This window comes from Eucyclogobius newberryi, unplaced genomic scaffold (assembly GCF_026437365.1).
Source record: "Eucyclogobius newberryi isolate DKJ021-1_F unplaced genomic scaffold, fEucNew1.0.hap1 SCAF_17, whole genome shotgun sequence".
In the NCBI taxonomy this organism is placed as follows: domain Eukaryota; kingdom Metazoa; phylum Chordata; class Actinopteri; order Gobiiformes; family Gobiidae; genus Eucyclogobius; species Eucyclogobius newberryi.
In genome coordinates, this window is record NW_027315801.1 from 8,572,889 (window position 1) to 8,598,680 (window position 25,792).

At 41.2% G+C, this 25,792-nt stretch overlaps 1 protein-coding gene across 2 annotated transcripts in view; it reads right to left on the bottom strand.

Moving 5' to 3' along the window:
• Positions 1-486: 486 nt before the first annotated feature.
• The window catches only part of LOC140362750 (protein bicaudal D homolog 2-like), a 40,364-nt gene continuing 15,058 nt past the window's right edge, over positions 487-25,792 (bottom strand). The window contains exons 3-11 of one of the 2 annotated variants that reach the window (XM_072448920.1): positions 16,950-17,102; positions 15,064-15,278; positions 14,232-14,478; positions 12,572-12,829; positions 11,710-11,913; positions 11,002-11,541; positions 10,120-10,271; positions 5,240-5,471; positions 487-3,834 (exon numbers count right to left, since the gene is read on the bottom strand). In XM_072448920.1, the coding sequence (XP_072305021.1) occupies positions 3,787-3,834; positions 5,240-5,471; positions 10,120-10,271; positions 11,002-11,541; positions 11,710-11,913; positions 12,572-12,829; positions 14,232-14,478; positions 15,064-15,278; positions 16,950-17,102 (2,049 nt within the window). In that variant the 3' untranslated portion in view covers positions 487-3,786. Of the gene's footprint in view, positions 5,472-10,119; positions 10,272-11,001; positions 11,542-11,709; positions 11,914-12,571; positions 12,830-14,231; positions 14,479-15,063; positions 15,279-16,949; positions 17,103-25,792 lie in introns of both variants that reach the window. The other variant, XM_072448919.1, reaches the window with a different exon arrangement.

Below are 25,792 nucleotides of genomic sequence, written 5' to 3' on the forward strand. Positions count from 1 at the left end.
ACGAACCTAGACGTCCTTGTAAAATTAGCTTAAAGATGATTTAAGATTCAAATGTCTTATACTCCCCTGGTTTCCTTCATCTGTTTTATTATAGATTTGCAGCATTTTACCGTCCTTTCCCCCCAAATGTGTTACTATCAGAACTGTCCAAAACCACAAATGCCCCATCACTGGACAGGCTATATGTAAATAGATGTTTAAATATATACACATCTCAACATCACCCAGATACCTTCACCTCATTACTTTCCCTCTGGATGTCCATTGCAGAGACAGATGGGAAGCGAGAAGGAGCCATTGATTTCATTCGGTCAGTAAAAAATAGCCCGACTGTGGTGCATTGTGTGAAACCTGATCACTTCCTGTGACCATATATGGTCCGATGGGAAGTCCCCCGATCCAACAACAGCCCACCACATTTGTCCTGGTTGACCCTGTCGGCTTCCAGTGCGATGGATCTATAAATAAAGACACTTGGACACAGAATTTGCCTTTTTTATCTTAGTTTTTATTGATTTTAGCCAGTATGACTACCCTTACACAGCATCACCCCGCTCTAAAACAAACACTTTCTCAGGATATCTTCAGCAGTAATACAAATAGATCAAACTTCTTTATTTATTTTTCATACAAAACTTTTTTTCTTTATATATCCTTAACGTCGGCCATGTTTGTTTTGCTTCTCCTGTGTAAAGGTCCCATGACTGGAGACACATGCATATGACATTTAGCTTGGAACATTATGCCACTAATCATAATGCACATAATAGATAATACAGTACTGCATGACAAATTCAAATAAATACCAACATACAGGTGAATTTCATATAAAGATGTTTCTGTATGGATCAATACTGAGAACACAATATGACAATAGAAAGTTTGCACAGCTAAGTCATTATCACAATGCTGTAGCTTCCAGCAAACAGAAAACGTTTTTGATGTAAAACATTGTTAAAAATTGCACTTTGACTTTTCACTTCTTTTCCATATTGGTAACTTTATATTTGCGCGTCAACAAGCGAGCGTTGGCTAGAATGGCACTAATCAAGCTTGTTGATGCTTATGCTGTTTTCTGTTTACTGAAAACACTGAAAAAGATGTAAAAAAAGATTCAATACAAAATAAAATGGGAAAAAAAATGTTAAAATGCGCTTTCTGCACATTTTTTGCAACAATACTATTGATATCACATTACCTTCACCAAACAAAGCTAGATATGTTCCCATTAATACACGCTGATCTCTGCCCAGCACGTTGCGGATGCTGCAGGCTTTTGTTCAACATCACAGGAGGCCGAAGGGACTTCTTATGATTCCCACAGTTTGATAAAAAACAACCTTTTCTTTAATACCCCTGATTTCATTGTGCGGATCACTGACTTGCAGAATTCAATGCAACAAGAATTTTACTGAGCTCGTTTGAAAACTATCATCTCGCACATGCAGAAAAAGGGCGGAAATTCCCCCTCGTTTGCATTTATTGCTGCTCACAGTCATTTTGAAACGCTTTAGTCTATAAAAAACAAACATAAAATACTTTCTAAAATTCTCCCTTGAAACAATGAAAGGCACTACTGGTCAGAAACGAAGGGCTAAACAAAAACAGCACTCAAAACCAACTACGTCCGGCGGCTTGTTTTCTTCCGGAGCGAGTCTCGACCTAAAGACGGTGTACCAAGATTTGGCACGATAAAAAACAAAGAGAGAATGAAACAATTCCAATTTGGAATCTTTAAATTTTTGCATTTGCAGAGAATTCGAGAAGTCAGTGATCCCGTTTTTTCATTGGACGCCCTTTCGGTAAGAAGCAAAGGAAAAGTGTATCACATCACAGAAGATTTCCCAAAGCACAACTTACCTTTTTGGAGACAGAGCGTCGTCAAGTTTCATTAGTTTGAGCTATTCCTCTAGGAATAATAAATATGAAAAAACCCCAGAATTTGATCACCCTGGATTTTTGTATAGAGTATGGCAGTAGAATGAACATAAACAAACATCATAACAGTAATGTAACATAAATCTGTGACTGAATAAAATCTGGTGGTGTAACCATGGTTTGAGATCGTTATAGCAATTTAAATTTCAGGAATTCAACTTGTTTTCCTATTCTCATATAAGCGATACCGAGTCATCCACAAACCGTAGTACTACCACACTTTCCTATAGTTTAACAATAGTTATAATGCTCTATGATGAAAGTGCACATATTAAAAATTAAAATAAAAAACAAAACAAAAATAACACAAAACATGTTAGTGTTAAGACATCAAGAAACGACCCCATGACCTCTGGCTTTGCATTGGTGGTTGTCATTGGCCAATTGAAAGAGTCATGGCATTTTGACTTCCAATAGCAGCATACGTTTTCAAATCAGTGTAAATATATGTTTTTTGCTTGTTTGTTTACTCCAAACAGGCTTTAGTGTCTTGTAGTGAACCCAATTACAACTGGTGAATGAACCTTGTGTTGGTCCATCCTCATCAGTGCAGGGCCACCGTAATTACTGCAAAACGGAGACAAAATTAAATAAAAATCGGCATTGTACTTTTGTGTTAGCTGTTCACTCCACACTTCAAAAACACTCCACATAAACAGCTGGTGTTAGTCCAAGCCAATACGTGAGGAAGCCAGAAACTCAGTAGTATTTCACACCGATGTAACGCTAGCGGACGTGGGGGGGTTTCTCACATGTCATGCGAGTCAATGGACACAAATATATACCATGCAGGCTTTTAAAAAACAAAAACAAAACAAAAACATGACAAAAGTAAAGACGTAAATGGGCGGAGCCTGCATGCAGAGGTAGGAGGAGCCTTTCTGTTGACGCCCGAATAGTCCAGACATTGATTACAAACTAGATGGAGCTGAATTCAAACTCCTGTGCTTAAGGGGCTGGAGTACATTTCTAACACGACATCTAAAGGGTTTACCTACCGCCCTGTTTTTAAAAAAAGGGCCTGTACAAGGAAAAAAGGGGTGGGGCTAATTTGAATCAATGTCCTCTGGCCAATCACCAGACTAGTATTTTTCCTCCTTAAGAAACAAATGTCCAGAAGTTTCTTTCCTTGGAAACGCTGGACTCATTTCTCCACCGTTTCAGACATCTGGAGTTCACCATCAGCATGTCTAGCTTATTTCTCATATCTCCTCTTAACACGAGTAGTTTTCCTTCCCCTACTCTCCAAATCTCTTCTCGATCAGCGCAAAACTGATAGAAACAGAATATCTCAAATGCAGTGACTAACCTCCGAAGAGGCTTTCTTGTAGTTTTTTCCCATAACTGCTTAGTCTCCATGCTGTGTGCTAAACATATACACGCACACGTAAGCAGGGCTGATGACAATTCCTCTATTCATATTGCAGAGAAAGCAATACTACACGAGATCCATCCTGCAAGATTCTTATTAGGTCGCGTCAAGATAACACAGCACACGTTTTCTTTAGTAGGAACGAATCTGATAGGAACGTCTTTCTTCAACCCTGCTTTGAGCATCATAAAGCTAGTGTGTCTATTTTCCACAAAGAGATTAATAAACACAAGCCCCACATATTATTTTCATATTTGCGTAATGCTAGCTCGCAAAGGGTTAAAGCTTTTATAAAAAATAGAAAGAACTAGAAAGAGGTCATGGTTTAGTCCTCATGCACGTCACACACATTAAAGATGTCTTGAATGGCCCTCTCTTTGTGATAAAGGTAAAAATATACTACAGGAGAGGGCCACTCTTTCTTGTACGCACAGGCAGAGCACACGGATGGGAGGACGTTACCTGACAAATACACTCTAGTTAAAGGGTGAGTGGTGAGGCGGAGGGAGCCAGCGGCTGACCATCTAAAAAGAAACAAGTGGGTTTTAAATGCAAAGGGTTTCCGGTCACAACAGCACACAGACATGATTTCAAAAATAGAGAGTGAGGTGGATAAATGCTCGAGTTCACACACAAGGGCAGGCGGGTTAGAGTTATACTGACAGGCACTTTTAGTTTAGTGTCCCAATTTAAATATCCAGATGTGGTGCCTTCTGATTTGTGCTCTTTTGAGAGTTATCCCACATTAAACAGCTTATTCTGATCCAAACTAGCATCTACGTTCACAGTAAATCCATCTTTGATAGGAGTAGAACCCGAGGCACCAATGCTGAAGTGCACTTTGTTTGGGTGTGGAGTTTGATTTGTCAAACTTTTCTTTCTATTTTATGGCTCTGAGTATACAGTAATCCATTGCAAACACGATGGTCGTACAGAATAGCCCTCCTGTGTTTTACCAGACACCACATTAGTATCTCTACCGTGCGGAGCCTATAGCCTGTTTCTCACACCACACACAACAGAGAAGTGGTTAAAAGCTAGTGTTCAGCAGCAAAGCCATGCGATTATACACATCTTATTGTATTGGTGTGCTAGCATCACAGCTTACAATGATCCTGATAAACACACCTGTGGTCACAAGTGCTCCTTTCTGCCCAAACTATTCCAACAAACCAATTCCAACCCACTTATAAGGTTTTGTATCATGTAAGATTCATTTAGTCTTCCCCGAGCAAGAATGCTGGAGGAGGATTGCATATGTTGCTTGTTTTTGTCTTGTAAACATTTCATAGTAGAGTGACCTGATTCGTCAGAGGGCTGCTGGACAGGCCAGTCCTGGAGGCAGCAGAGAAAGAGCGGGCTTGTTTTAAAGGAGCACCAATGCCAACAGCGAGCTGAAGGGCAGACACAGAACCCTTCTATGACATCCGCGTCCCCATTCGAGTGTAATGTGTAGCTGTTACCAGGCAGTACACTCCGGGGATCGGAACAGACAAGCGCAAAAGCTGCCACCTTAACTTATACGTACGGCACTATGACAGCGGAAAGAATAGACACTCCAGAAAATCCACAAAGCCCCCAGTACAAGCAGGGCCCTACGATCCACATGCCATAAATGTCTACTACAGTCCAGACGTCGAGTGCACACTGTACATGGGCATTCCCCTAAGGTTAACACAGCACACACAAGCAGCTGGTGAGACACAGTGGTCCCTAAAGGAGCACCGGCACCAGGGAGCTAAGCGAGCATGTGGGGCTCTGTAACACTAAGGCTGTACACTGCAGTCCACCGCGGCTCCACACCGCTCAGTCGCAGTAGATCTTGTACTTCTCACTGCAGAACACCACGGGACCTCCCATGATGCCGTTAGGCAGAGCGGTGTTGAGCTCAGGGCGTCCTGAGCCGGAGCAGGAGAGACTCTGACTTACATGTGAGCTGGTGGAAGAGGCACCAGGGGCTTTGCTGCGGGCTTTAGAGCGGCTCGCGTTTCCCCCGCGTCTCGTCTGCTCATGGTCAAACTCCAGGTCCTCCAGGCGCTGTGTCAGGGCCAGCTTCTGCTGGATGGCCATCCGCAACAGAGAGTTTAGGGTCTTCTTCTCATCCTCTGCTGCAGCCAGCTGCCTCTGCATCTGGTCCAGCTGAGTCACGTACTCATCACAACTGCAACACACACAAACAACTAGTAAGCTCCAGCATGATGGACAGAAAATAAAAAATAAAAATGCAAAAACGGTAATTTGCCACCAGAGGGCGTCATTTATCATTTTATTTAGTTATGTGGTGTGCTTGCTTTGTATAAACTGAATATCAAATAATTTAAGTTATTTTCTGTTGACACAAAATGTACTCTATTCTGACTCCACATTTATTTCTGGAGCGTTACCCAAACGTGACCTTTTACCTACTTTGACCATGTCCATCAACCACCAACAGATGGCGTTAGACACTTACGCGGCATTGACACGACCTGTAGCTCCTGCATAATTAAACAGGTAAATAATGCAGTAGGTCTGACATTTGCGATATCCATCTAGGAAATTCACAGCTTTGTTGGAATCTTGGAGCATTAATGAAAAAAAACAAACAAAACAAACATAAAAAAAAATTACATTACCATTAAGAAATTGTCTAGCGCTTGTAGTTGGCAGAATATGTTTTGCCCTGAGATAACATTTGTTCCTTTGAGCCTGCAGTGCGGCTCCTGCTGCCCTTGTGAGGATGGAGAGGTAGAAAAACTGGGTCAGGCACCTGGGGGTTCATGGCTCTCTATCATCTCCTCTTCATCCGTCCACTGTCACTGCTCTGTCAAGGCCAGTTTGTGCTTGGCTTTTGGCAACTCATTATTTATTTGACCTAATCCCCATGAAAAAGCGGAATATCTAGTTAGACCGGTGCAGACTGCGGCGCATAATGCATGTTAACGACAAAAAAACTATTCATCCTTTTTCATCCAAATGAACCGGCAAAATGAAAATATAAAAAAATAAAACACCAGGCAGACATGTATTCCCTGTATCTAAAGCAATCTGTTATCCGTGTTAGAACAAAACACATATGCCATTTGTAGTTTGAACAAAAGACCAATAAATGGACAGTCGACTGGCTCTAGTCACATGACAGTTAAAGCCCAGGTTCTTGCCTCCGTTTGAACTCCACGTGACGCCGTGTGAACTCTGGCCTCCCCAAAACCGGCCTACAAACAACAACAGGGCCCTTTTCAAGTCTGGGGTTGGATTCCCAGTGAGACGCACAGCTTTACAATGGAGATCAGCGCTGCTTCATTAAGTCCATGTGGGGGGCGCTCTATAAGGAAAGCCCCTCCACCAACACAACAGCCGACATCACAGTCGCTCGGCCATTGTGAACTTAAGAAGGGTGTGTGCGTTTTCCCGGGAAAATACAGGGAGGTCCATTCTTGGGACGGGGATACAATGGAGTCTTTCTGCCCGGTGGATGACAAGCGCTCTTTTAATAGTAATACATGGGCTGGTGGATGTATGGACCATTTTCAGATCATTTAGTTGACTCCTTGAGATTTGCTGTTAAGAGAGAAACGAGAGATGTGATGGAGAAATGAAGACATGATTCACAATGCGCTCATGAGCCGCAGCTGTTCAGTGTCGGGCGTGGGATTGGTCACGGTGGGGCGGATACAGGCGCAGGAGGGGGCGGATCTGAATAAAAGGCTGAGCGACAAGGTGAGGAAATGACAACATGTGAGCAGTGCGGTGCAGAGTCGAGACAAATTAAGGTGGATCCTTAGCTCTTTAAAGTTATTGGGTAGTGTAGATCTTTGCAAATACATTGGCCCCTATCCCGCAATGTAAAGATAAAGTTCCAAACTTGGAATCAAACTCTGCTCATTGTCATTTGAGGTTAAATATTGGTTTTATAAGCAGACTTCTTAGTTCTAGTAAGTTAGAAAAATGCTAACATTGCAAAAAATGTATATATTATGGCCATTACATGAATCAAAATGAGGGGAAATTCCTTTTGTTACAGACATGCAGTTGACCAGCAGAAGAAACAAATAAACTATGGTCAATTTAAATTTCAGGAAAAATCTGTTTTTTTTTTTTAAGATGACTTTATTACCCTCCGGTAATAAAGTCATCTTATTCATTGGTTATGTGTATTTAAAGAGGGACAGAACAAAATCATTGCTGCCGTTTCATAGGTCAGCTTGCTACATCCGTTAAATTGCAGATCTGGTCACTAAAAACAAAATGATGTAGTAATGAATGGATGTATCTCCTGTATAATAGATGCATCTCCTTGAAATAGAACTTGACTTTCACATTAATAGTTCGGTGGGTATAAACCAGAGCTGGGAACATGCCTGGGCTTGTATCAGGAATGCTGGCGGCTGCAGCCACAGTTAATGTGCCACTGGAGACTGCAGCTGCAAACACACTCACAACAACTCCTGCACAAAGACTTTCTGCGAAGAGAATTTTTGAGGAAACTCTTGGCAGAAAAAGCCCAAAGGCTCCAAATCCACTCTTACACAGTCCAGCAGGGCGATAATTACCATAAAAGGCCTGTCAAATTAGGATTCTGCATTAGGCTTCCCTCTCCTTTTAAAGAAGCAGCTGAAGAAAGTAAAAAGGAAGGTAGGAAAGTGGGGTGCAGAGAGAGGGGGAGTGTGGGAAAACTTTGGTTTGAAGAGTTCCCTCAGCTTTGGAAGACTGCGTGACCTGAAAGTGCCTATATGGGACTGAATTTACATACCAATGCAAGAATACTATAAACTGGTGTAATTTATGCATAGGCTCCGACAGCTGAGTCGCCTTCAACATCTTTATCAATGCAGAGTAAATGACACAGAGCAGTGCATCGTTATTATTAAAGGATTCATATTAGAAGTGTCTCATCTGTAAATAGACTTAAGTGCGTCAACTACGAAATCAAACCAGGGGAATTCAAATAACAGGCTCCGAACAATGTCAAATGAGCTGTAAAGAGATAATGGCGCAGACAATAATATTCATTGCCATTTGAAAGCCTCAGCTCTGGGTACAATTCTGAATACGGAGTGGATTACGTTTGCATTGTCGTTGTGGTACTCAAAGAAAAAAAAGGCTACACCGACTTTCTGACATCTCAGTAAGACGAGGACCGGCCTTGGCTTTGGCAGTAGTTTAGTATTACACTGGTTTGCCCGTGTGCTCCTGGTCCTGAAGCGCTCATATCGCAGAGTGGAGACTTCTCCTACTGTTACTAATTGATTAGAATTGCAGGTATGTGGGCTGAGCTGAAGAAGTGCACTTGAGGCAGCGGGATTGGATTTCAGAATAGACTTGCGTGAAGAGCGTCGAGTGGCCCTCACAGCCCCTGCAGCGACCTCTGAAAATGATGCGTTTCTTTCTTCTTTCTCCTCCTACAATGTGCAGCCTGGTTTGTAATATAGAGACTACGTATTCATCGCAAGAACACAATACGTGGATTACATTGAGTTTCAAACGATATTGAGAATGATACAAACAGAATCTATTGAAATTACAATCATATACTACTTGAATAAAATAAATTATACTTTATGACACGATGCAGACCGTAAAGTACCAGGAAACATTACTTTATCTTAGTAATAATATGGAAACGGAACATAAACAAAGCATTTGCCCGTATTTTGACATTGCGGACACATTTAAAGTAATATATTTGAAGCCAGAGTCATTTTAAAGATTACATTTCCCAACCAAAATTGTCACTCAGCTTCTCAGCCTGAATGAAAAAATAATGAAGCAAAGAGAAGTCTTACTGAAAAGGAAATTACAAATACTCAACAAAGCGACCAAGACGAATGATCACTTCCTGTCAATTGCTCTTATATGAGGGAAAATAGAGAATTGAATTGTTAAAATATACAGCAACTTGATGATGTAAACCATTTCCGAATGATCCTAAATCGCAAGCGGCGTGTGAGCATTGTTCTACTACAGAGTGAATGTGTAATCTAGATCTGAGGTGGGATTAGGACCTTTGACCGCATTCCCCTCAGAATCACTAACGATTAGCAAGTGTGTCATCAGACCTAATCCACGTGGACATACAAAACATACTGCAAAAAACCTCCCCCATCATATTTGAATAAGATCTTTTACCCGTGCACCTTCTGTCACCTTCTGGCTTAAGAAGATATTAGACAGAATTAATACAGTAATAAAACTAAGACAGCACATGGTAGACACTGATATCAAAGATTAATCTGAAATTGACCCTATTGTTACTGAATATTTAGTGTGCATGAATTATAAAGTGTGTCTGATCTCGTGATATGAGAGTATCACGATTCACAATATGATGTAGCACAATGTATATCCTGATACGGATGACATGGACGATTTATTGTGTGGCATTTCATAAAAGTATTGTCTCTGTTTTGATGAGTCATAAAATAAGAAACAGCTACTGCATACACCTTCTGCTATTGATCCCGAATGATTCTCAGTGAAAGTATTGAAGGAATCAGCTCTTTTCAACACTGATACTGAATCCGTGAAAGTATTGATACTTTAGTAAAACAGGGCACGTCCTGTTTCCAAAATGAATTAACCACTTCTTATAAATACATAATATAAATCATTTAAAGGGGTCATTTATTTGCGTAGAGGCTCAGTGCTGCCCTCTACTGGAAATCAACAATTCAACCTCATTAACATGCATGACGACGTTAAAATATCGCAATACCTGTGTCAAAGTATCAATACCAGTGACGTGAATATTTAGGTGAGTAGGTGATTTTCCCCCTTGGTAAATGACAACAGTGACATGGTGGGACTGGGCGGAGCTGCTTGTTTCTTACCGTGTGGCGAACATGGCCCGCAGTGAAGAAAAGGTGGCAGCGTCTTCTTTTAGTGCTTTGAGCTCGTTCCTCAGTTTCATCATGGTCTCGGTCACCATCGCCTTCTCATTCTCATACTTGCTCTTGAGGTTGGCTAGAGCAACTTCGGCGGTCTATTAGTCAACAGAAAGAGCAAAAGACCGCCGCAATATTTAGTTTTTGCCGTGTAGCGACGTTTGAGTTTGTCAAAGAAATCGAAACCCACAATATTAAACTGGTGTTGAAACGATATGGTATATTGCACACATTTGATATTGAAATATGTCTTTTACTTTACTTTTACTTCCCTGAATAGTTTTAGACTGTATTCTATCTGGTGTATATTAAAGGTGGGCAATATACTGAGATGTAGATAATAGTGAATATTTTTCATATAATTTATAGTGAAAAATACTTAATGTCGTAAACTGGGTATATTTTTGCACTTTGGTGATTTACAGATATTTGGCTGATAACCACAACACATTAGTTTCTGTAATATTGTATGATATCATTACAGAAACAACTATTATTTTATGTTGAAAGATAAACGGTCTAAAAATGTTCATTATAACAGTGGTATCAAAATCAAAAGGACTAAAATGCACCACATGTTCGATCCTTCCTTCACACTATGTAATCTTGCCATTCTATCCACTCAGAACGAGGGCAGCTGACGGTATAACGCTGCCGTCTCGTCTAGCTCCACATTTGCTTCAGCAGCTGAATAGCCCTTAAATAGATAACAAACCCATCCCTTTGTACGTGTTACTAGAAGACTACCAGCAAATGCTTTGGACTGCATGAAAAGACTTCCCTATAGTTCATAGAGCAAAAGTCAGACGTCAAAGGGGATGAACTGACCTGCTTGTTGGCCTTCAGGACGGTTCTTAGCGTTGCAATCTGTTCCCTCTTGGTGCTGAGCAGGGATTTGAGTTTGAGGATCTCTTCCATGCAGGCCTCCTTGTCTTTGTCCGCCACGGTTCCCAGCTCCAGCGTGGCCACTCTTTGCCGGGACAGCTCGGTGGTGCGGTCCACGGCCATCTGAAGGTGCTTGATCTGATCGCGGATGATGGCCACCAGGTTGTAGATGTTCATGGGCTCTCTGCGGTGATCGGACACGGGCGACGGTAAGGCGGAGACGGGGGGAGAGCCGTCGCTGTGGTAACCTGGGTCCGGGAACAGGCCTTTGGTGAGGAGGATGGGAGATCGGCGTCCGCGTCCCTCCGGGCTGCTGCGGCCGCCTTTGCCCTCCTTGTAGAAGTCGAGCATGACCCGGTTGGGCGTCTCGTTGTTGCACATGCAGACGTGGTTGTACAGGGTCGCCAGTTCCTCGCTGAAAGTCACCAGCTCGTCCTGGGCCACGCTGAGACTGCCCTGGGACTCGCCGGCCACATCACTCACCTAGACAAATAAAAACAGGAAAAATATGAGTCACTTGTGATGAATAAACACTGACGGACTATTTTTAGAGTACAGAATACATTAAATTGGATATGGCCGCTGCAAAAATACTTTCATGTGTGACGCCTTCACTCATGATAGTATAGTCATAGGTGTGGTGGTAATTACCTTGCGGAGCTCTTTCTCTAGCCTGGTCTTCTCGTTTCTCTCAGTATTACTTATTTTCTCCAGGGAGGCCAGTTTCTCTCCGAGCGTGGTGACGTCATTCTCCAGTCGAGTGCGCTCCTCGTCGTAGCTTGATTGACAGGTCTGATATTCTGCTTTCAGGGTCTTCAACTCCTCCTTCAGCTCCCCGGCCTCAGACACAGCCACCTGGGAAAGAAGAGACGATATAAGAGAAATTATACACACAAATTATTTAATCAACAATGATTCAGGTATTCCTCGTGGTATTTGTGCTTCTAGTGGAGAGACTTAGAAGTTGTTTAAGCCCTGGCGTGGTTTTCTTGAGTGCCAGTTGGTTCCCTTACACCTGGTACAGCCCTGGTACAGCCCTGGTACAGCCCTGGTACAGCCCTGGTACAGCCCTGGTACAGCCCTGGTACAGCCCTGGTACAGCCCTGGTACAGCCCTGGTACAGCCCTGGTACAGCCCTGGTACAGCCCAGGTTTAGCCCAGGTTTAGCCCAGGTTTAGCCCAGGTTAAGCCCAGGTTAAGCCCAGGTTAAACCCAGGTTAAACCCAGGTTTAGCCCAGGTTTAGCCCTGGTTTAGCCCTGGTTTAGCCCTGGTTTAGCCCTGGTTTAGCCCTGGTTTAGTCTGTTTCGAGTCCAATTTCAGTCCTGATTTACACAGGATTATCTTGGCTTGGTTTTGTTCTGGTTTAGACTTGGTTGTAAGGTTTTCTGCGTTCATCCACATATAATAATAATCATAATCACATAATAATCAAACATAAAATTCATAGCCCGATATTTCAGAATCACAAAACATCAATAACTCCTTTGTTGAGTCACATTTTTGAAACCGCACCTTATATTTGCACTCAAGGATCTCGGGTCCGTTGATGTCCACCTCGTAGTAGTCCCCGTCCTCGTGGCTGTCGCGCTCCTTCTCGTTGTCCAGGGCAGACTGGCGCTCCTTGCTGGCCTGGAGCTTGCGGATGGTGTTGAGGTTTTCGGTGAGGCGGCTGACCTTCTCCTGGTGTTCAGACAGAGCCCCGTTCGCCTGTTCCAGTTGTTTCTGAGAGTCCTGCAGTGTGGAGAGCAGCGACACCTTCTCACGCTCCATCTGACAGGACAGAAGACGGCAAGATATTTAAGAGTTTCATAAAATACAACACATTTCATTATAATGCACAATTACTACAGGTCAAGAAGTTGATAATTTGATTAGCAGGATAACTGAAATTGTGAATATAAATGGTTGGACATGGATCCTTCTTTGTATATAATAATACCATATACTTAATATAATAAAATTGCCTTCTTTACCGTTCTTGAGTAACAGCACCTGAGAAACACTAAGCATTCATCTAACAAATAGACCACATAGTACTGTCTATAGGCTCCAGATGAAAATTATCAGACAGATCAAATACAGGTAATTTTACATAGACTTGAAACTGATTGAGTTATTTGTAAAGTGATTCTTGCTTTGATAAGCGTTTCATTTTGAACGTCACAATTGATTAAATAGTAATAATGGTTGTGCAAGAAATACGGTACAATTTGTGAGTACCCGGTACTTTATCTTGATTACAAGTAAGCATGGGGAAGATGTCAATACAACTAAATTATCTTATTGAATTAGTTCATTTGCGATTTAAAAAAGACTCTGATTAATTGCATTTAATCATGATTAATCACATTATTTTCTGGCTGTCAATCATAAACTCACACCAGATTGCACAGTGGAGCCCTGCTTATAGAGTGGCTTGACTAGTTTCTGTGTTACTTTTGACAAACTAACAGAACGACCCGTTTAATAAGCATAGGAGATTATTCACACCGCGAGACAAAATCAAAGCAGCAAACTGTCAAAGTTTCCCTTCATAAAGTGCTCAAAGTGGCACATGTGACCACACACACACACACACACACACACACACACACACACAGGGTCAAAAACCAGAGTGAGGAGACAGATCCAAACGCTTTGTGACACATGAGTGCACGCTCACACACACAGAAGGGAGGAGGGTTTCCTACAGTTTGAGGCATAAAACATAATCTTACAAGAATCTTAAATACACCATTCACCACTAAAGGTTCCCAGTGCTTGCTGGTTGCCATGGCACCAGGGCAGGCGTGGCACAGGTCTCGTGGTGCAGATCTGAGGCAGATGGCGACTCTTCAGTGCCACCTCCTGCTGCGTTCAGAGCCTTCAGGCCCAGAGGGTGTGTGTCTGCCAGGATTAACTCTGCTAAAGGGATTTGAATACAGCAGCAGGTCGGGGCAGGGAAAAAAACTCCAAAACCACCCTGGGTCATCCCCGTCAACGTCATCACATCAACAACCACTTGAAATTACTCTTGGTTAGTTCAAACAATCTAATAAGCTTTTTTCCAATTCAGACAGGCCCACCGGGGTACACACTTCCACATATACCACATGGCCAGGTCAAATGGAATGACACACACAATATTAACTCCTTTGGATCTAGTTACAAATCATTACATGTGAAAACTGACCAGCACTAGCTGTTGTTTGAGCTTCTGTATCTCGGAGATGTTGAGTTCGCTCAGCAGGTCGTCCACCAGGCTCGGGGCGGGGCGGGACAGCTCCTTGATCGTGGGAGTGGAGGCGCGGTTGTCCTCGGTGAAGGTGTTGGCCAGTTTGATGAAGCCGTTCTCAAGTCCCTGCAGCACCTCGTCGTTGTTGGGCTCAGTGGAGGCGTCGTCGCTGAACTTGAGGCCGTCCAGGGAAATGCTCAGAGGGCTGAAGCACAAGCGGGAGTCAGGACGGTCATGCTTAACATTCACTGAGAATCAACCGCCTAAATACAACTTTATAAGATTAGGTCTGAATAAAATATGAAGTCTCACATTTATAATACAATAAAATGGAAAAGAAAATCCACTTTTTTTTCTTTATTCCAACTTGAAATAGAAATTCTTGATCTATGGATACCAACTGCACTCATAAAACCTTCCATCCATATCTAAAGTTAAGCATTTATTCACACATTTTGAAACCGATCAAATGGCTTAATACAGATGTACAGAAAGAAAACGTGTACTCCAAAGGCCTCAAATCAAATTAACTGTCTGGTTATGAAAATATTTCCCCCGCAGACTCAATCTCACAGTTAAACTCTGAACAGTGAACATTTAGTCTGACCAGTGAACATTTAGTCTGACCAGTGAACATTTAGTCTGAACAGTGAACATTTAGTCTGACCAGTGAACATTTAGTCTGACCAGTGAACATTTAGTCTGAACAGTTAACATTTAGTCTGAACAGTGAACATTTAGTCTGAACAGTGAACATTTGGGTGGTCTCTCGGGGCTCTGGGCCTTGTACCTGTGGTAGAGAGTATCTCCGATGTTCATGTAGTGGGACAGCTCCTTCCTGAGTGAAGCCTTCAGCTCTCTCTCGGTCTTGATGGTCTCCAGAGCCTCTCCCAGCTGCCGCTCTGCGATCTCTTTCAGACGAATGGCATCCTCCAGCTGACTGTTGAGAAAACCTGTGTCCTCCTCCAACCGCCGGATCTCATGTTTCAGACCCTCAAACTCCACCTGGACATAATCACACACGGATTTACTTTTGAATGAATCTGGGATATGAGGACACAAAGAAACATAACATGGCACCAATAAAAAGAGGTTAATAAATTGCTTCTATGCGCTTCACTGAGGTCCATCTTATTCAGCAATGTTTAAATCCATTTAATTTTCATCACTAATTAATCTTTTAGAGGGAAAATCCTTTAATATTGCCTTGGAGAAAAGTGAAAGCTGACTTTATTCTTTTGTATAAAACGTTCTGTGACTAATGTAAAACGCATAATCCCAGACATGAACATAGGAAAAACTGTTTGAGCAAGAACGCCCACGTCGCAAATTAAAATCCAATTTGAGCTTTTTGTCTTTCGATTGTGCTCATTTTGAACCATTTTTATTAGAAGAAAAAAAGTGGTTTGTGCATGTCATTTGTATCATAGGATGTTTGTGTTTCATCTTATTATAATTAGTGGAGGCGGAGGTCTGTGATGTGAGAGCAGGGCTTCATTTGATTAAGTTGAAGATTACATGAAGTAGAAGTACAGTCGGCTAACGTGATTTGAATAATGAACAGGAAGACGGATACTACTTCTGGGAATATAACGATATCCAAAGCTGGAAGTATTTGTCTGACATTCAAAATTGAATGCGATATTGTGAGAGAGGTTTGTGGTATTGTGGGAATTTTCCTACTACTGTTTTTTCTGATAATTTTATATTATCAGAAAAGAATAACACCAAAAATAAAATGTTTTCCTCTCAGTGGATACTTACTGGATTAATAAAGTTGAAATAAATACAATAAATGCATTCTATATATTGTAAAGTAGGACTAGGTGACATAAATAACAATTTAAAAAAAGTATTTCCTCATATTGAGTGATCACGTTTTAATTTTATCTTATCAAAAAATAAATAAAAATGTAACCAATATAAATTTTCTGAAGTTAAAAAAGACACACTTTTAATCAGTTTTAAAAGGTCCCATAACATGCAAAATCGACTTTTCAGAGCTTTTAACCTTCTTACATTGCCATTTGTGCTTCATATATGTACCCAGAGTGTTTTTTCGATTGATTCCCGCAGTGTTTAGCTCTATTACAGACTATCTTCTTTCCACGAATCTCCAAACTGACGGGCGGTGGCTACAAGACCGCGTCATAACCACAGGCACGCGTCATCATCCCCCCTCACCCCCCCCTGTGGGGCAAACACTACGTCACGGGTGGGCGGGGCACACACGCGCTCTGAGACTACGTCACGGGTTGGGCGGGGGAGCCAGATCGCTCTTCGCAAGGGTGGGGGCGAATATCAAACCAAGCCGTTTGCATTTCCGGGTTGGTGAGGGGGTCCAAGGTCTGGGTGATATTTCTTAACTATTATGTTATGGGTGTTGCACAACACTTATTATTATCAACTATACACTTAGGATAGACTACGAAACGTGAAAAAAGCATGTTAAGGCACCTTTAAACATTGTCACATTTCCTCCATCAAAATGTGAATTCTGCTCTGAACTGCAGAGAATTGACTTTAGATCTCTCGATAAAAAAAATCTCCTGCAAATGATTGACGATTATGAAAGACACAAGTTCAATGTCGATTAAAACAGTCCCATTGTAAAGGCCCGATACTATGAGAATATTGTTATCATCGTTACATTTACTTTACGGCACAGCTTCTCACCTGGCTTTGTTTGAGCACAGAGACTTGCTTCTGCAGTGAGATGTTCTCCTCCTCCAGCTCAGAGTAATCCTGCAGCAGACGCGCCTCACGGAACTTGTACTCCTTGATGTCATCGCGCAGCTGATTCCTCTGCAGCTCCACCATCTGGTTTTTCTGCACAACAAAGGTGAAGAGGAAGTGTCGGTAAAGCAGTAACCCGAACTGAGCGGAGGACAGAGAGTGGCGCTTTAATGTGGCCATTTGTGTCACGTTGCCACCAAATCTTGCCTGGATAAGAACCGGCCTCCATCTGGCCAAGTACAGTTTTGCATATATTTATCTGAAAAACTTTTGGGAGAAAAAGCAGTGAGGTGCCACTCCGGGCGGTGGGCCACGAGCATAAACTGGAATGGACTAAAAAATAATGAAGCACACTTATCTCTGATTGCAACAAGCATTCAATCGTGAGAAGTGCTGTGGTCGTGTGAAATGAAATAAAACTTTTAATGGGTTAATGGTTTTGATAAGGACCATTTAATTAAAACAAAGAGATAAAAACAAAACCAGCACTAAATAGGAGAGTTCAGAAAGGTTAGAACGCTAACATACCGATAATACTACTAGACAAAACCATTTGCTACTAGTACTGGCACCACTACTACAGCCTAATTTTAACTACGGTCGTAAGTGGATTAATCGATAATTTAGACAATAGTCAACTGATTTAGAAATAGGGGCTACCACAAAAATGGCAAAATAAATAATAGAAAGTAGATATGAATAAGATAAGTTAATACAATTGGAACAACACTGTGCCCTTTCTATGTCAGTATGGACAGGTTGTCGCCCTAAGTAGACCAGTTGTCTTTTGTTTGGATCTTAAAAGGAGTTGTAAACAGAAGAAGCAGGCCAGACACATGCTCTAATCCCCAAGACGCTGTCACACACATTTCTGCCCCCTCCACCCCACACCCAAACAGAGGAGCGCAGCAGGATGTGCGGAGGGGGCGCGCTGACCAGGGCCTGAGTTAAAAGATGAAAGCTCAGGTGAAAGGTGACACCCGTTCAGCGGCAGGTGGGTCGCAGCCTCCGAACGGACAAAGAGAGCGTCTGCTGTGCATGTGGCGGCTGTAATCGGAGAGGTGAACTTAACTTTAGCTCTCAAAAGTTGGACAGTGTGTTTTTCTATTCATATATTTGCAGGATTTGAATATTTAAATAAAGTTAAATGAAGTCACCCTCTGTCAACTCCCTAAGGGAGTTGACAGAGGGTGTGTGAATGAAAAGGGCCAAAAGACAATTAGCCTCTGAATGCCTGTCCAGGTGGTCTCTTATCTCTCACGCCAACACCATGTGTCCCCTCACCAGCCACATCACTGGAGCACATGGACAACCACACTAAATCTTTCTTTCATACCAGCACTTTTACCAAGTCCAACACTAGAGGAAATGAGTATGGCCCAGTGCTGACAGAATATGGATATTTTAATAATAAAATGGTCAAACTAAAACCTCGAGTAATATGGAGTTTTTTTTTAAGGGACTTGAAATGATTGAAGTGATTATCTATCTATTTGGGTTCAAACAAACGGCTGGGCTCTTTGTGAAGCTCACACTTAGTTTTGGCTTCTGTTGTCTGATTTACTCTAATAAGTATGACCAGAGGAAAAATGTCAAAATCAGTGGATTTTTTTTAACTATAAAAAAGAGGAAAGCTGCTTTTGGAAGAATGGCCTGACAGACAGAAGACGGAGTATTTGGGTCTAGGGATGTAGCAAACATTTTCAAATTTTAGTGTTGCGATTATTGTGAGATGAAATAATGATATAACGATTGTTCACTATTATCGTCACATAAAAAAACAAAAGTGAAATCCTTAATTTTCTTTCATTCTAACACATTACTGTCCCAAAACTATGTGAACAGCTTAATGCAATTAAACTTCTGGATTCAAAAGTACAGTTATTGTGATATAAACGGCTGCATAAAATTCACTATACATTTAGGTGCACTTTTTGGGTTCCAGATTGGATAAAAGTTAAATCATTTTGCATCTAAAATAGTTACGATTATTAGTTTTTAGTTCTTACGATTATATTGTGACCTTAATGACGTTTATACAATGACCATTATATATAAATATACGTTTGTTTTTTTACACTAATGACATATAGATGGCAAAGCAGTCGTTTTGCTCCATAACTGCTCATTTTTGTACCTGAAATACCGTAGTAGTAACCCTCGACATATGCTGCTGAATCCCTTTTGAGGAAGTCCACTTGCTCCTTATTTGCTCTGTGTAATAATTAATGGCGAAGGCAGAGCTGTTTAGAGCCTGACATTTGAAGAAACATTAATATGCATATTTGCTGTACGCATACTTAATGAGCGCGGGTGCTCGCTGTGCAAAATTATGTTGGTGCATCACTGAATAATTAAAAAGCTTACATTACAAATCTCTTCTTAATACGACAGCAAAATCAAAGCAAAGAATAAAATGACCTTAAATCGGGGGCTGGTTGTATTGTTTTGGCTGTATCAAACAACATATAGAATTAATTCTTATTCATCTAATCTCTGAGCCTTGTTTTGAAGCATTAAAGCTATGCCAGCTGCTTACCCAGGTCCCTCCCCGGTCAGGGTTAGGAGTCTCAGCTGGAGGGTCAGTGCTGTTTGGTGCAAATGAATAGAGGCCAAGCCCTGAAACTGATTAACATCCTCCTCCAATCAGATTACAATGCAAGCTCGAGGCCCCGACCTTTCAACTCGGCGTCCACATGCACCCCTTTTCACTGGGAGACTACTGCAGTCGGGGCTATGACAGAAGAAGGTGCTTAAGGGCTGCGAATGTAACTGCATGCTTTTGGAATAAAATCTCATCCACTCAGCTGGAGGCATGTCACAGAAAAAATCTATTAATGGACGTGTTTGTGCGACTTGTGAGGCGTGGTGGTGTGAAGGTCATTGTAGGTGGCCCCTTTCCAACAGATCGTCAGTACAGGCTTTAAGGGAAGTGGTCAGTGTTTGAGCCTTTTGCCCTACCAGGTGAAAACTGGACAGCCGTGGGGAGTAAAAACACAGCCCCACATGAGACTAAGAAGTGCGTTTGTGTGCAACGAGGGTGGTGGCAATACACGCCCAAACTGTTGCAAAGTAGTGGCATAAGCCACAGTGTTAAGTTGAATCAAAGAGGGCAGTTGTTCCAGTAAGTGAAGGATTAACATTGAAAAGAAGTTGTTCTAGGGCTGCAACAATTATTGACTTACCGTACCAATATCAAAACACAGACAAAAATACCTCTCGTAACAAGAACAGCAACATTATTCAATCAAAATGTCAAAAACAGAATGAATTGTCATTAATAATACATGTAATTTCGTAAATATTCTCTTGCTAGAAGCCTTCAATCTTCATTATTCAACTTTTATTTAGAAATAATCGTTTGACTAGTCGACTAATAGAAAAGAATCACTGACAAGTTGACTAATACACTAATAAGTCAGTTGCAGCTCTCTTTCAGATTTTGGTACAAGCTATACACAAGCAAAAGTATTCCTATGTTATTACAAACTTCAAATAAAGCTGCTTTGAACTTTGGCTAAGTGCGTCTTTACTAGGGTTTTTACTCTTTGTGCTGCGTCCCTCAGAAGTGCAGCCCCAGATTTCCATATGGCCCAAGCTTGTATTATTTATAGAAACATCTACAAATGAATGTGATCCTAATGTGCACTTTCTCCACTGTTACTCTGCATTCTGGTCACTCTGCACTTAAAACAAGTCGTGCGCAATGTTTTTTCTAAGTGGCTCAATACTATCGCCTTTCCCCTCTGCCGGCTCGAGTCTAATATCACTGACCTCCATTTTGCCATTTCACCATCGCGAGTCTCCTCCATCCCCCACAACACTCTGCTGTGCACATCAGTCCCTGTTGACTTCCTGCCTCATCTCTAGCATCAAGTATCCATCATTGAGAAAGCAAACGGCAGAAATAAACTTGTTCCCAACTGGCCTCAATGTTTCGCAAAAGTACTTCAGAAACTAGGTCAAAGCTAAGTTTTGTGTCATCATATATCAATAATATATGCTGCCTGTGCAAAAAAAAAAAAAAAAAAATGTCATGACTTGGATTGTACTAAGCAAATACAGCAGGTACGAGACTCCTTCTGAATAACTGCTACATGTGATGAACTTTCAGCTCCAACACGATATTTAAACCTGACTGATGCAGTGAGTGGTTTCTCATTTCTGAAACAACCGTGGCTTTGTGCAGTGGTCACTCTCTCATCATCAATACAAGATCAATTGTGAAAAATAATGCAACACTGGATGGAAACACCTATTTTAATATTGCAGAAGCTTATTGAAACTATGCGAATGTATGCTGTAATCAAAGCTAAATGTGGTCCCCACCAAAGATTAGTCTGTGCTTTTAGTGTCTGTTTTAATGGCGTGATTTTTTTTTTTCTTCAAATCCAAACCATTACATTAGAGCAGAATGGTAAAAGCGCACAAGGTTGGACGGGTCGACAGAAAAGTAGCGGTACAATCCCACCAATGTTAAGGGTTGTGTCCTTCAGGAGGACACTTTATCTTACAGCTGTATATAACATGCTTTTAGCGGCCATGGAGGTAGACAAAAAACAGTGCAGTAAATGTTGTCTTTATATTGCTGTTCCTTGTGCAACGAACCAAACAACTCAACTGAAGTTGGCAAACTGGCAAAAGCGTCTTGGCATAAAAGCCCGTCTGGCAAGCACATATTTTTGACCAAAATGAGGTGTGACAGGGCGCTGGCACACCCAACAAGGATCTCACGAGAAAACACTCATGATTTTAATCTCATTATTAGTAGTGTAATAACAAAGTGTAGAAGACTAAGACACCAACAACTAGAGATGGACCAAAGTATTGGTTGGTGCAAAAAGGCACAGCACAAAATGTGAAAAATATATATACATCATAGCCACAGGTATTATTCTTCCTCATATACAATATTCTAATGTAGAGCAGTGCATTATATCTAGACAGCAATTGGGTTTGTAGTTTTTTCAATTTAGGTAGGGAAAATTAAACAAAATCTAGCCAACATATTGGCCCAAAAATATCAGCTGAGATCTGTATCGCCATCGGCCCATCATCGATCAATCTCTACCTGCAACCAACAAATCGCCTGAACGATCAAAGAAATACAGGCCAGTGTTGCCAGTTTGAAATATTCCCGTATCAGATATAATTTCCGAAGTTCACCCTGACAAAACTTTATCAACTTTACACGTCTCAAAGTCACGTCACGTTGCGTTAAAATCAGAGTCGTCCCAGGATTCGCTTGAGGAGAAATGACTCACAGATGTGGCGCAATTCTACCCCGCTCTCAAATACACCCGCAGACAGCACGGAACAGAGGATAATGACGCTCAGGGGCCTCTCGCTACTGTCAAAGTCGTCAGTGTGGGTGAAAGAGGATCCGCTTTTATCTTTACGCTCGCTGCAAGCAATTGTCATTCTATTCAGACGATACGCGCCTCCATTAGCAGCGAGAACACCGGCCCAAGGTCACACGTTTGGATACACAATTAAAAGTGGGGTTTGGCACAGTCTGATTCACTGTGATTGTGCATAAAGCCGAATTAGAGATTTTCAGGTCATCGGGACGAGTGAGGAAACGCACGTGTTTACATCCATTAGTCAAAGTGAATTGATTTTTTCAGTCCAGCATGTCCATATTGATCCGGAATGAAAACACTCACTGGGGCCATTAGTCGGTGGTCAAAAGACGTTAGTATTGTGTGAATTTTAGACTTTTTTTTTTTTTTTTGAACGTTTCTTGAAAGTTGGTTTGAGTCATTAATGATATTCAAGTGTCTTTAACTCACTTATACTAAAGCTTTTATGATGGTTTAATTACATTTGACAGATGGTCCTGGTTTAGTTCTTAATTTGGCTCAGTGGGGGTTTATGGACACATATCTATCTTGTTTTTTTATGTGTAGACTGTAGGGCAGCCATATATATCGCAATTGAATCAAAATTGCAATTTGAATGGTCGCAATTAGCAAATCGCAAAGACGGCAATTATTTAAGTCCTTTAGAAACAACAGCAAAAAATCTTGTCTTATTCTGTATAAACCGGTTTGCACCCCATCCCCACGCTCCGCACTCTGGAGGCGATTTGTCTCAGCATTGCTGTCACCAGAAATGATACAGGACTTGACATGGGCACCCTTAAGCCCACTAGGCATCTTATTAAATGTTACTATGTCAGATAAAGGCAGGAGCAGTAATCACAGATCACCTAGCCAAGCTTCTACCTACTCAACTTTGACCTTTCAGTAATCAGGGTACTGTCCATCTGGCGCACTTTAATTTCCACTTCCTAGTCCTCGCTAACCTTTCAAACTAAAGCCATCACGGCACTCCTCCACGGCAGGTGTGTAATCCTCAAAGCTGATGAATGAATAGATGATAGAAAATACCCCTGATTTTTAGACACAAGTGTTGGGAGAAAAGCCGCTTGGTGCAAATGAGGCATGAAAAGCAATCATGTTTAACATTTCAATATCTCCCTCTCATTTACTATAATAATGTATGCGTTTGTCTGGATACAGTCTACGAGACTGTAACATGATTCAATGCAAACAATGACTTCTATTATAGCAGAAATACATATTTGTGAATCTAAACCAGATTTTATGTGATTAATCAAATCAATCAAAAACAAAAAATGTATAATTTATTACAAGCATAATAAAAGAAAATGTCACCTGGACAAATAGACATCTTAACTGTTAACCGTTTAATAGCTTTTTATTAGTTAATGAATGAGTCATCTGAAGATTTGGTAGTGAATCATGACTTTAATCTTTTTATACATTAATACACAGTTTTCTAGTATTTTCTGTATGAATAGTGGCGAGTGTAATTAATTACGTGGTCACCACATTGTGATAGTGCATAGTTTTGAGTCCTTTTGCCACGTTCCCTTTTTAGTCCACTAATCGATCGGCAGGGCAGGTTTTTAGTCGACAAAGAATTTCTTTAGTCAACTACAGCCATAGTAGCTGTAAATGGAAATGAAAATTATAATTGATTATTTGTAATAATTTAAAAGAAGTATTTGGGAAGTTGCCTATATATTTTATATTTTACCTTAATCTGGTTTATTTCTATTGAAACTGGACTATAAGGGACAAATTAATGGGCAAAATCAGCATAAGCAGAACTGAAGACCAAAATAGGATAAACCAGGACTTATCACCGAGACTCAATACAAGAATGAATGTCCAATAAGTCTTGGCATATTTCAAAATCATGAAGAAAATATTCTAACAACGTCTTGGAGATAGGACATTATACCCTTAAATAAAAGATTATTTTTCTAATCAGCCCTTTTTGCAAACTTTTTACATTAGTTTTATGATCATATTATACTCGATAATCACATTTTGCACACTATCTCCAAAACAACTGACATTGTTTAGTTTATCTTCACATCTTTCTATGAATATTCAAAAAAAGTGTATACCATGCGTTTGCCTGGGCGAGATTACACAGCGTTTTATCAGTTCTCATAGCGTCCCACACAGTGTGAGCTCATTCTCTGCTGGGCCCAGATTTAATTTAATGATGTCATGGCTGTTAGCGTGCGCCTCCTCACACTGTAACTGGCTCTTAGAGGAGCTTTAATCCTGTAGACAGAACCAAAGCAGGGGCTTATCCAACGCCAAGGGGTAACATGGAGTATTTGGCAGAGAATACTTGTACATGTGCTGGGAGCTATGTGCCATGTGCAGTACTGAAGACTGGGGGCCAATGCAGAGAAAAAGAGATGCAGCAGAGACAGTAAAAGTAATTGTGTGAGAACATGGCTTTGGAAATGGTCAAAGCAATTTTACGGACAGTGGCTTGAGATAACTGTCATTAGTGATATTTCTGCTTGACAAATCTGCCATTTAAAAAAAAAATACATCATAATAAATGTATGTTGTATTGTGTGTTGTGGTAGAAAAGCAAACATAGGTAATTTGCTAAAATGTTCTTCTTCTTTAAAAAAATAAAATAACTTTATTTTGAGCAAAATATGCACCTGTATCTCACAGCCGTTAATTATTCGAATTTTTGAGTAGTGAAGAACACAAGAGAAAAGAAAAAAGAACAGGGCATGATTTTCTACAGGAAATACATATTTTCACAAAAATAACTGACAAGGGAAACTAGATTATTTGTCAATCATATTATTTTTTTTTAACAATTTGTCTCATAGAACCAAATAAGCATGGTTTTCAATGCTCATTTCTTGAACATAAAAAAAACAAGCTGTAGAATAAAAACACACAATGATTAGAAATGACTGAACCAGCTCTACAACAACATGTAACATATAAATTACCACTGTTGTACTATTTTGTCAATAATTTCACAACCTTACGATTATTGTTAAGTTCATACTGGGCCACTCTTACTCTCTTAACAGATTTCAGGCGTTTTCCATCAATGGTGCCATTCTTTGCATCCTCACGCCCCATTCTTTCCCCAACGGCCTTTCGCTCAGGCTAATTTGAAAACCCTGAAGACAAAGGACCTTTTCAGTGCGCGTCGGCCTGGTCACAATGCCAGCTCCGGTGCTCAGACCAGTGCCCTGCTCTGGCTCCTGCTCGCTCTCCTCCTCGTACCACCAACAGGACCGTCTGACCAGCGGCATTATTGTCAGACGCGAGGCCATTCTCACTCAAGCATTGCTATCGGGCCAATTAGAGCGGCATGGAAGTGGAGCCATGTCAGCACTTTTACAGATAAGGGACCGCAAACAGGCCGCAGAGCCATAATAGCGCTATAACTGTTATTGTAGTGTAGGGACGCGCTGCACA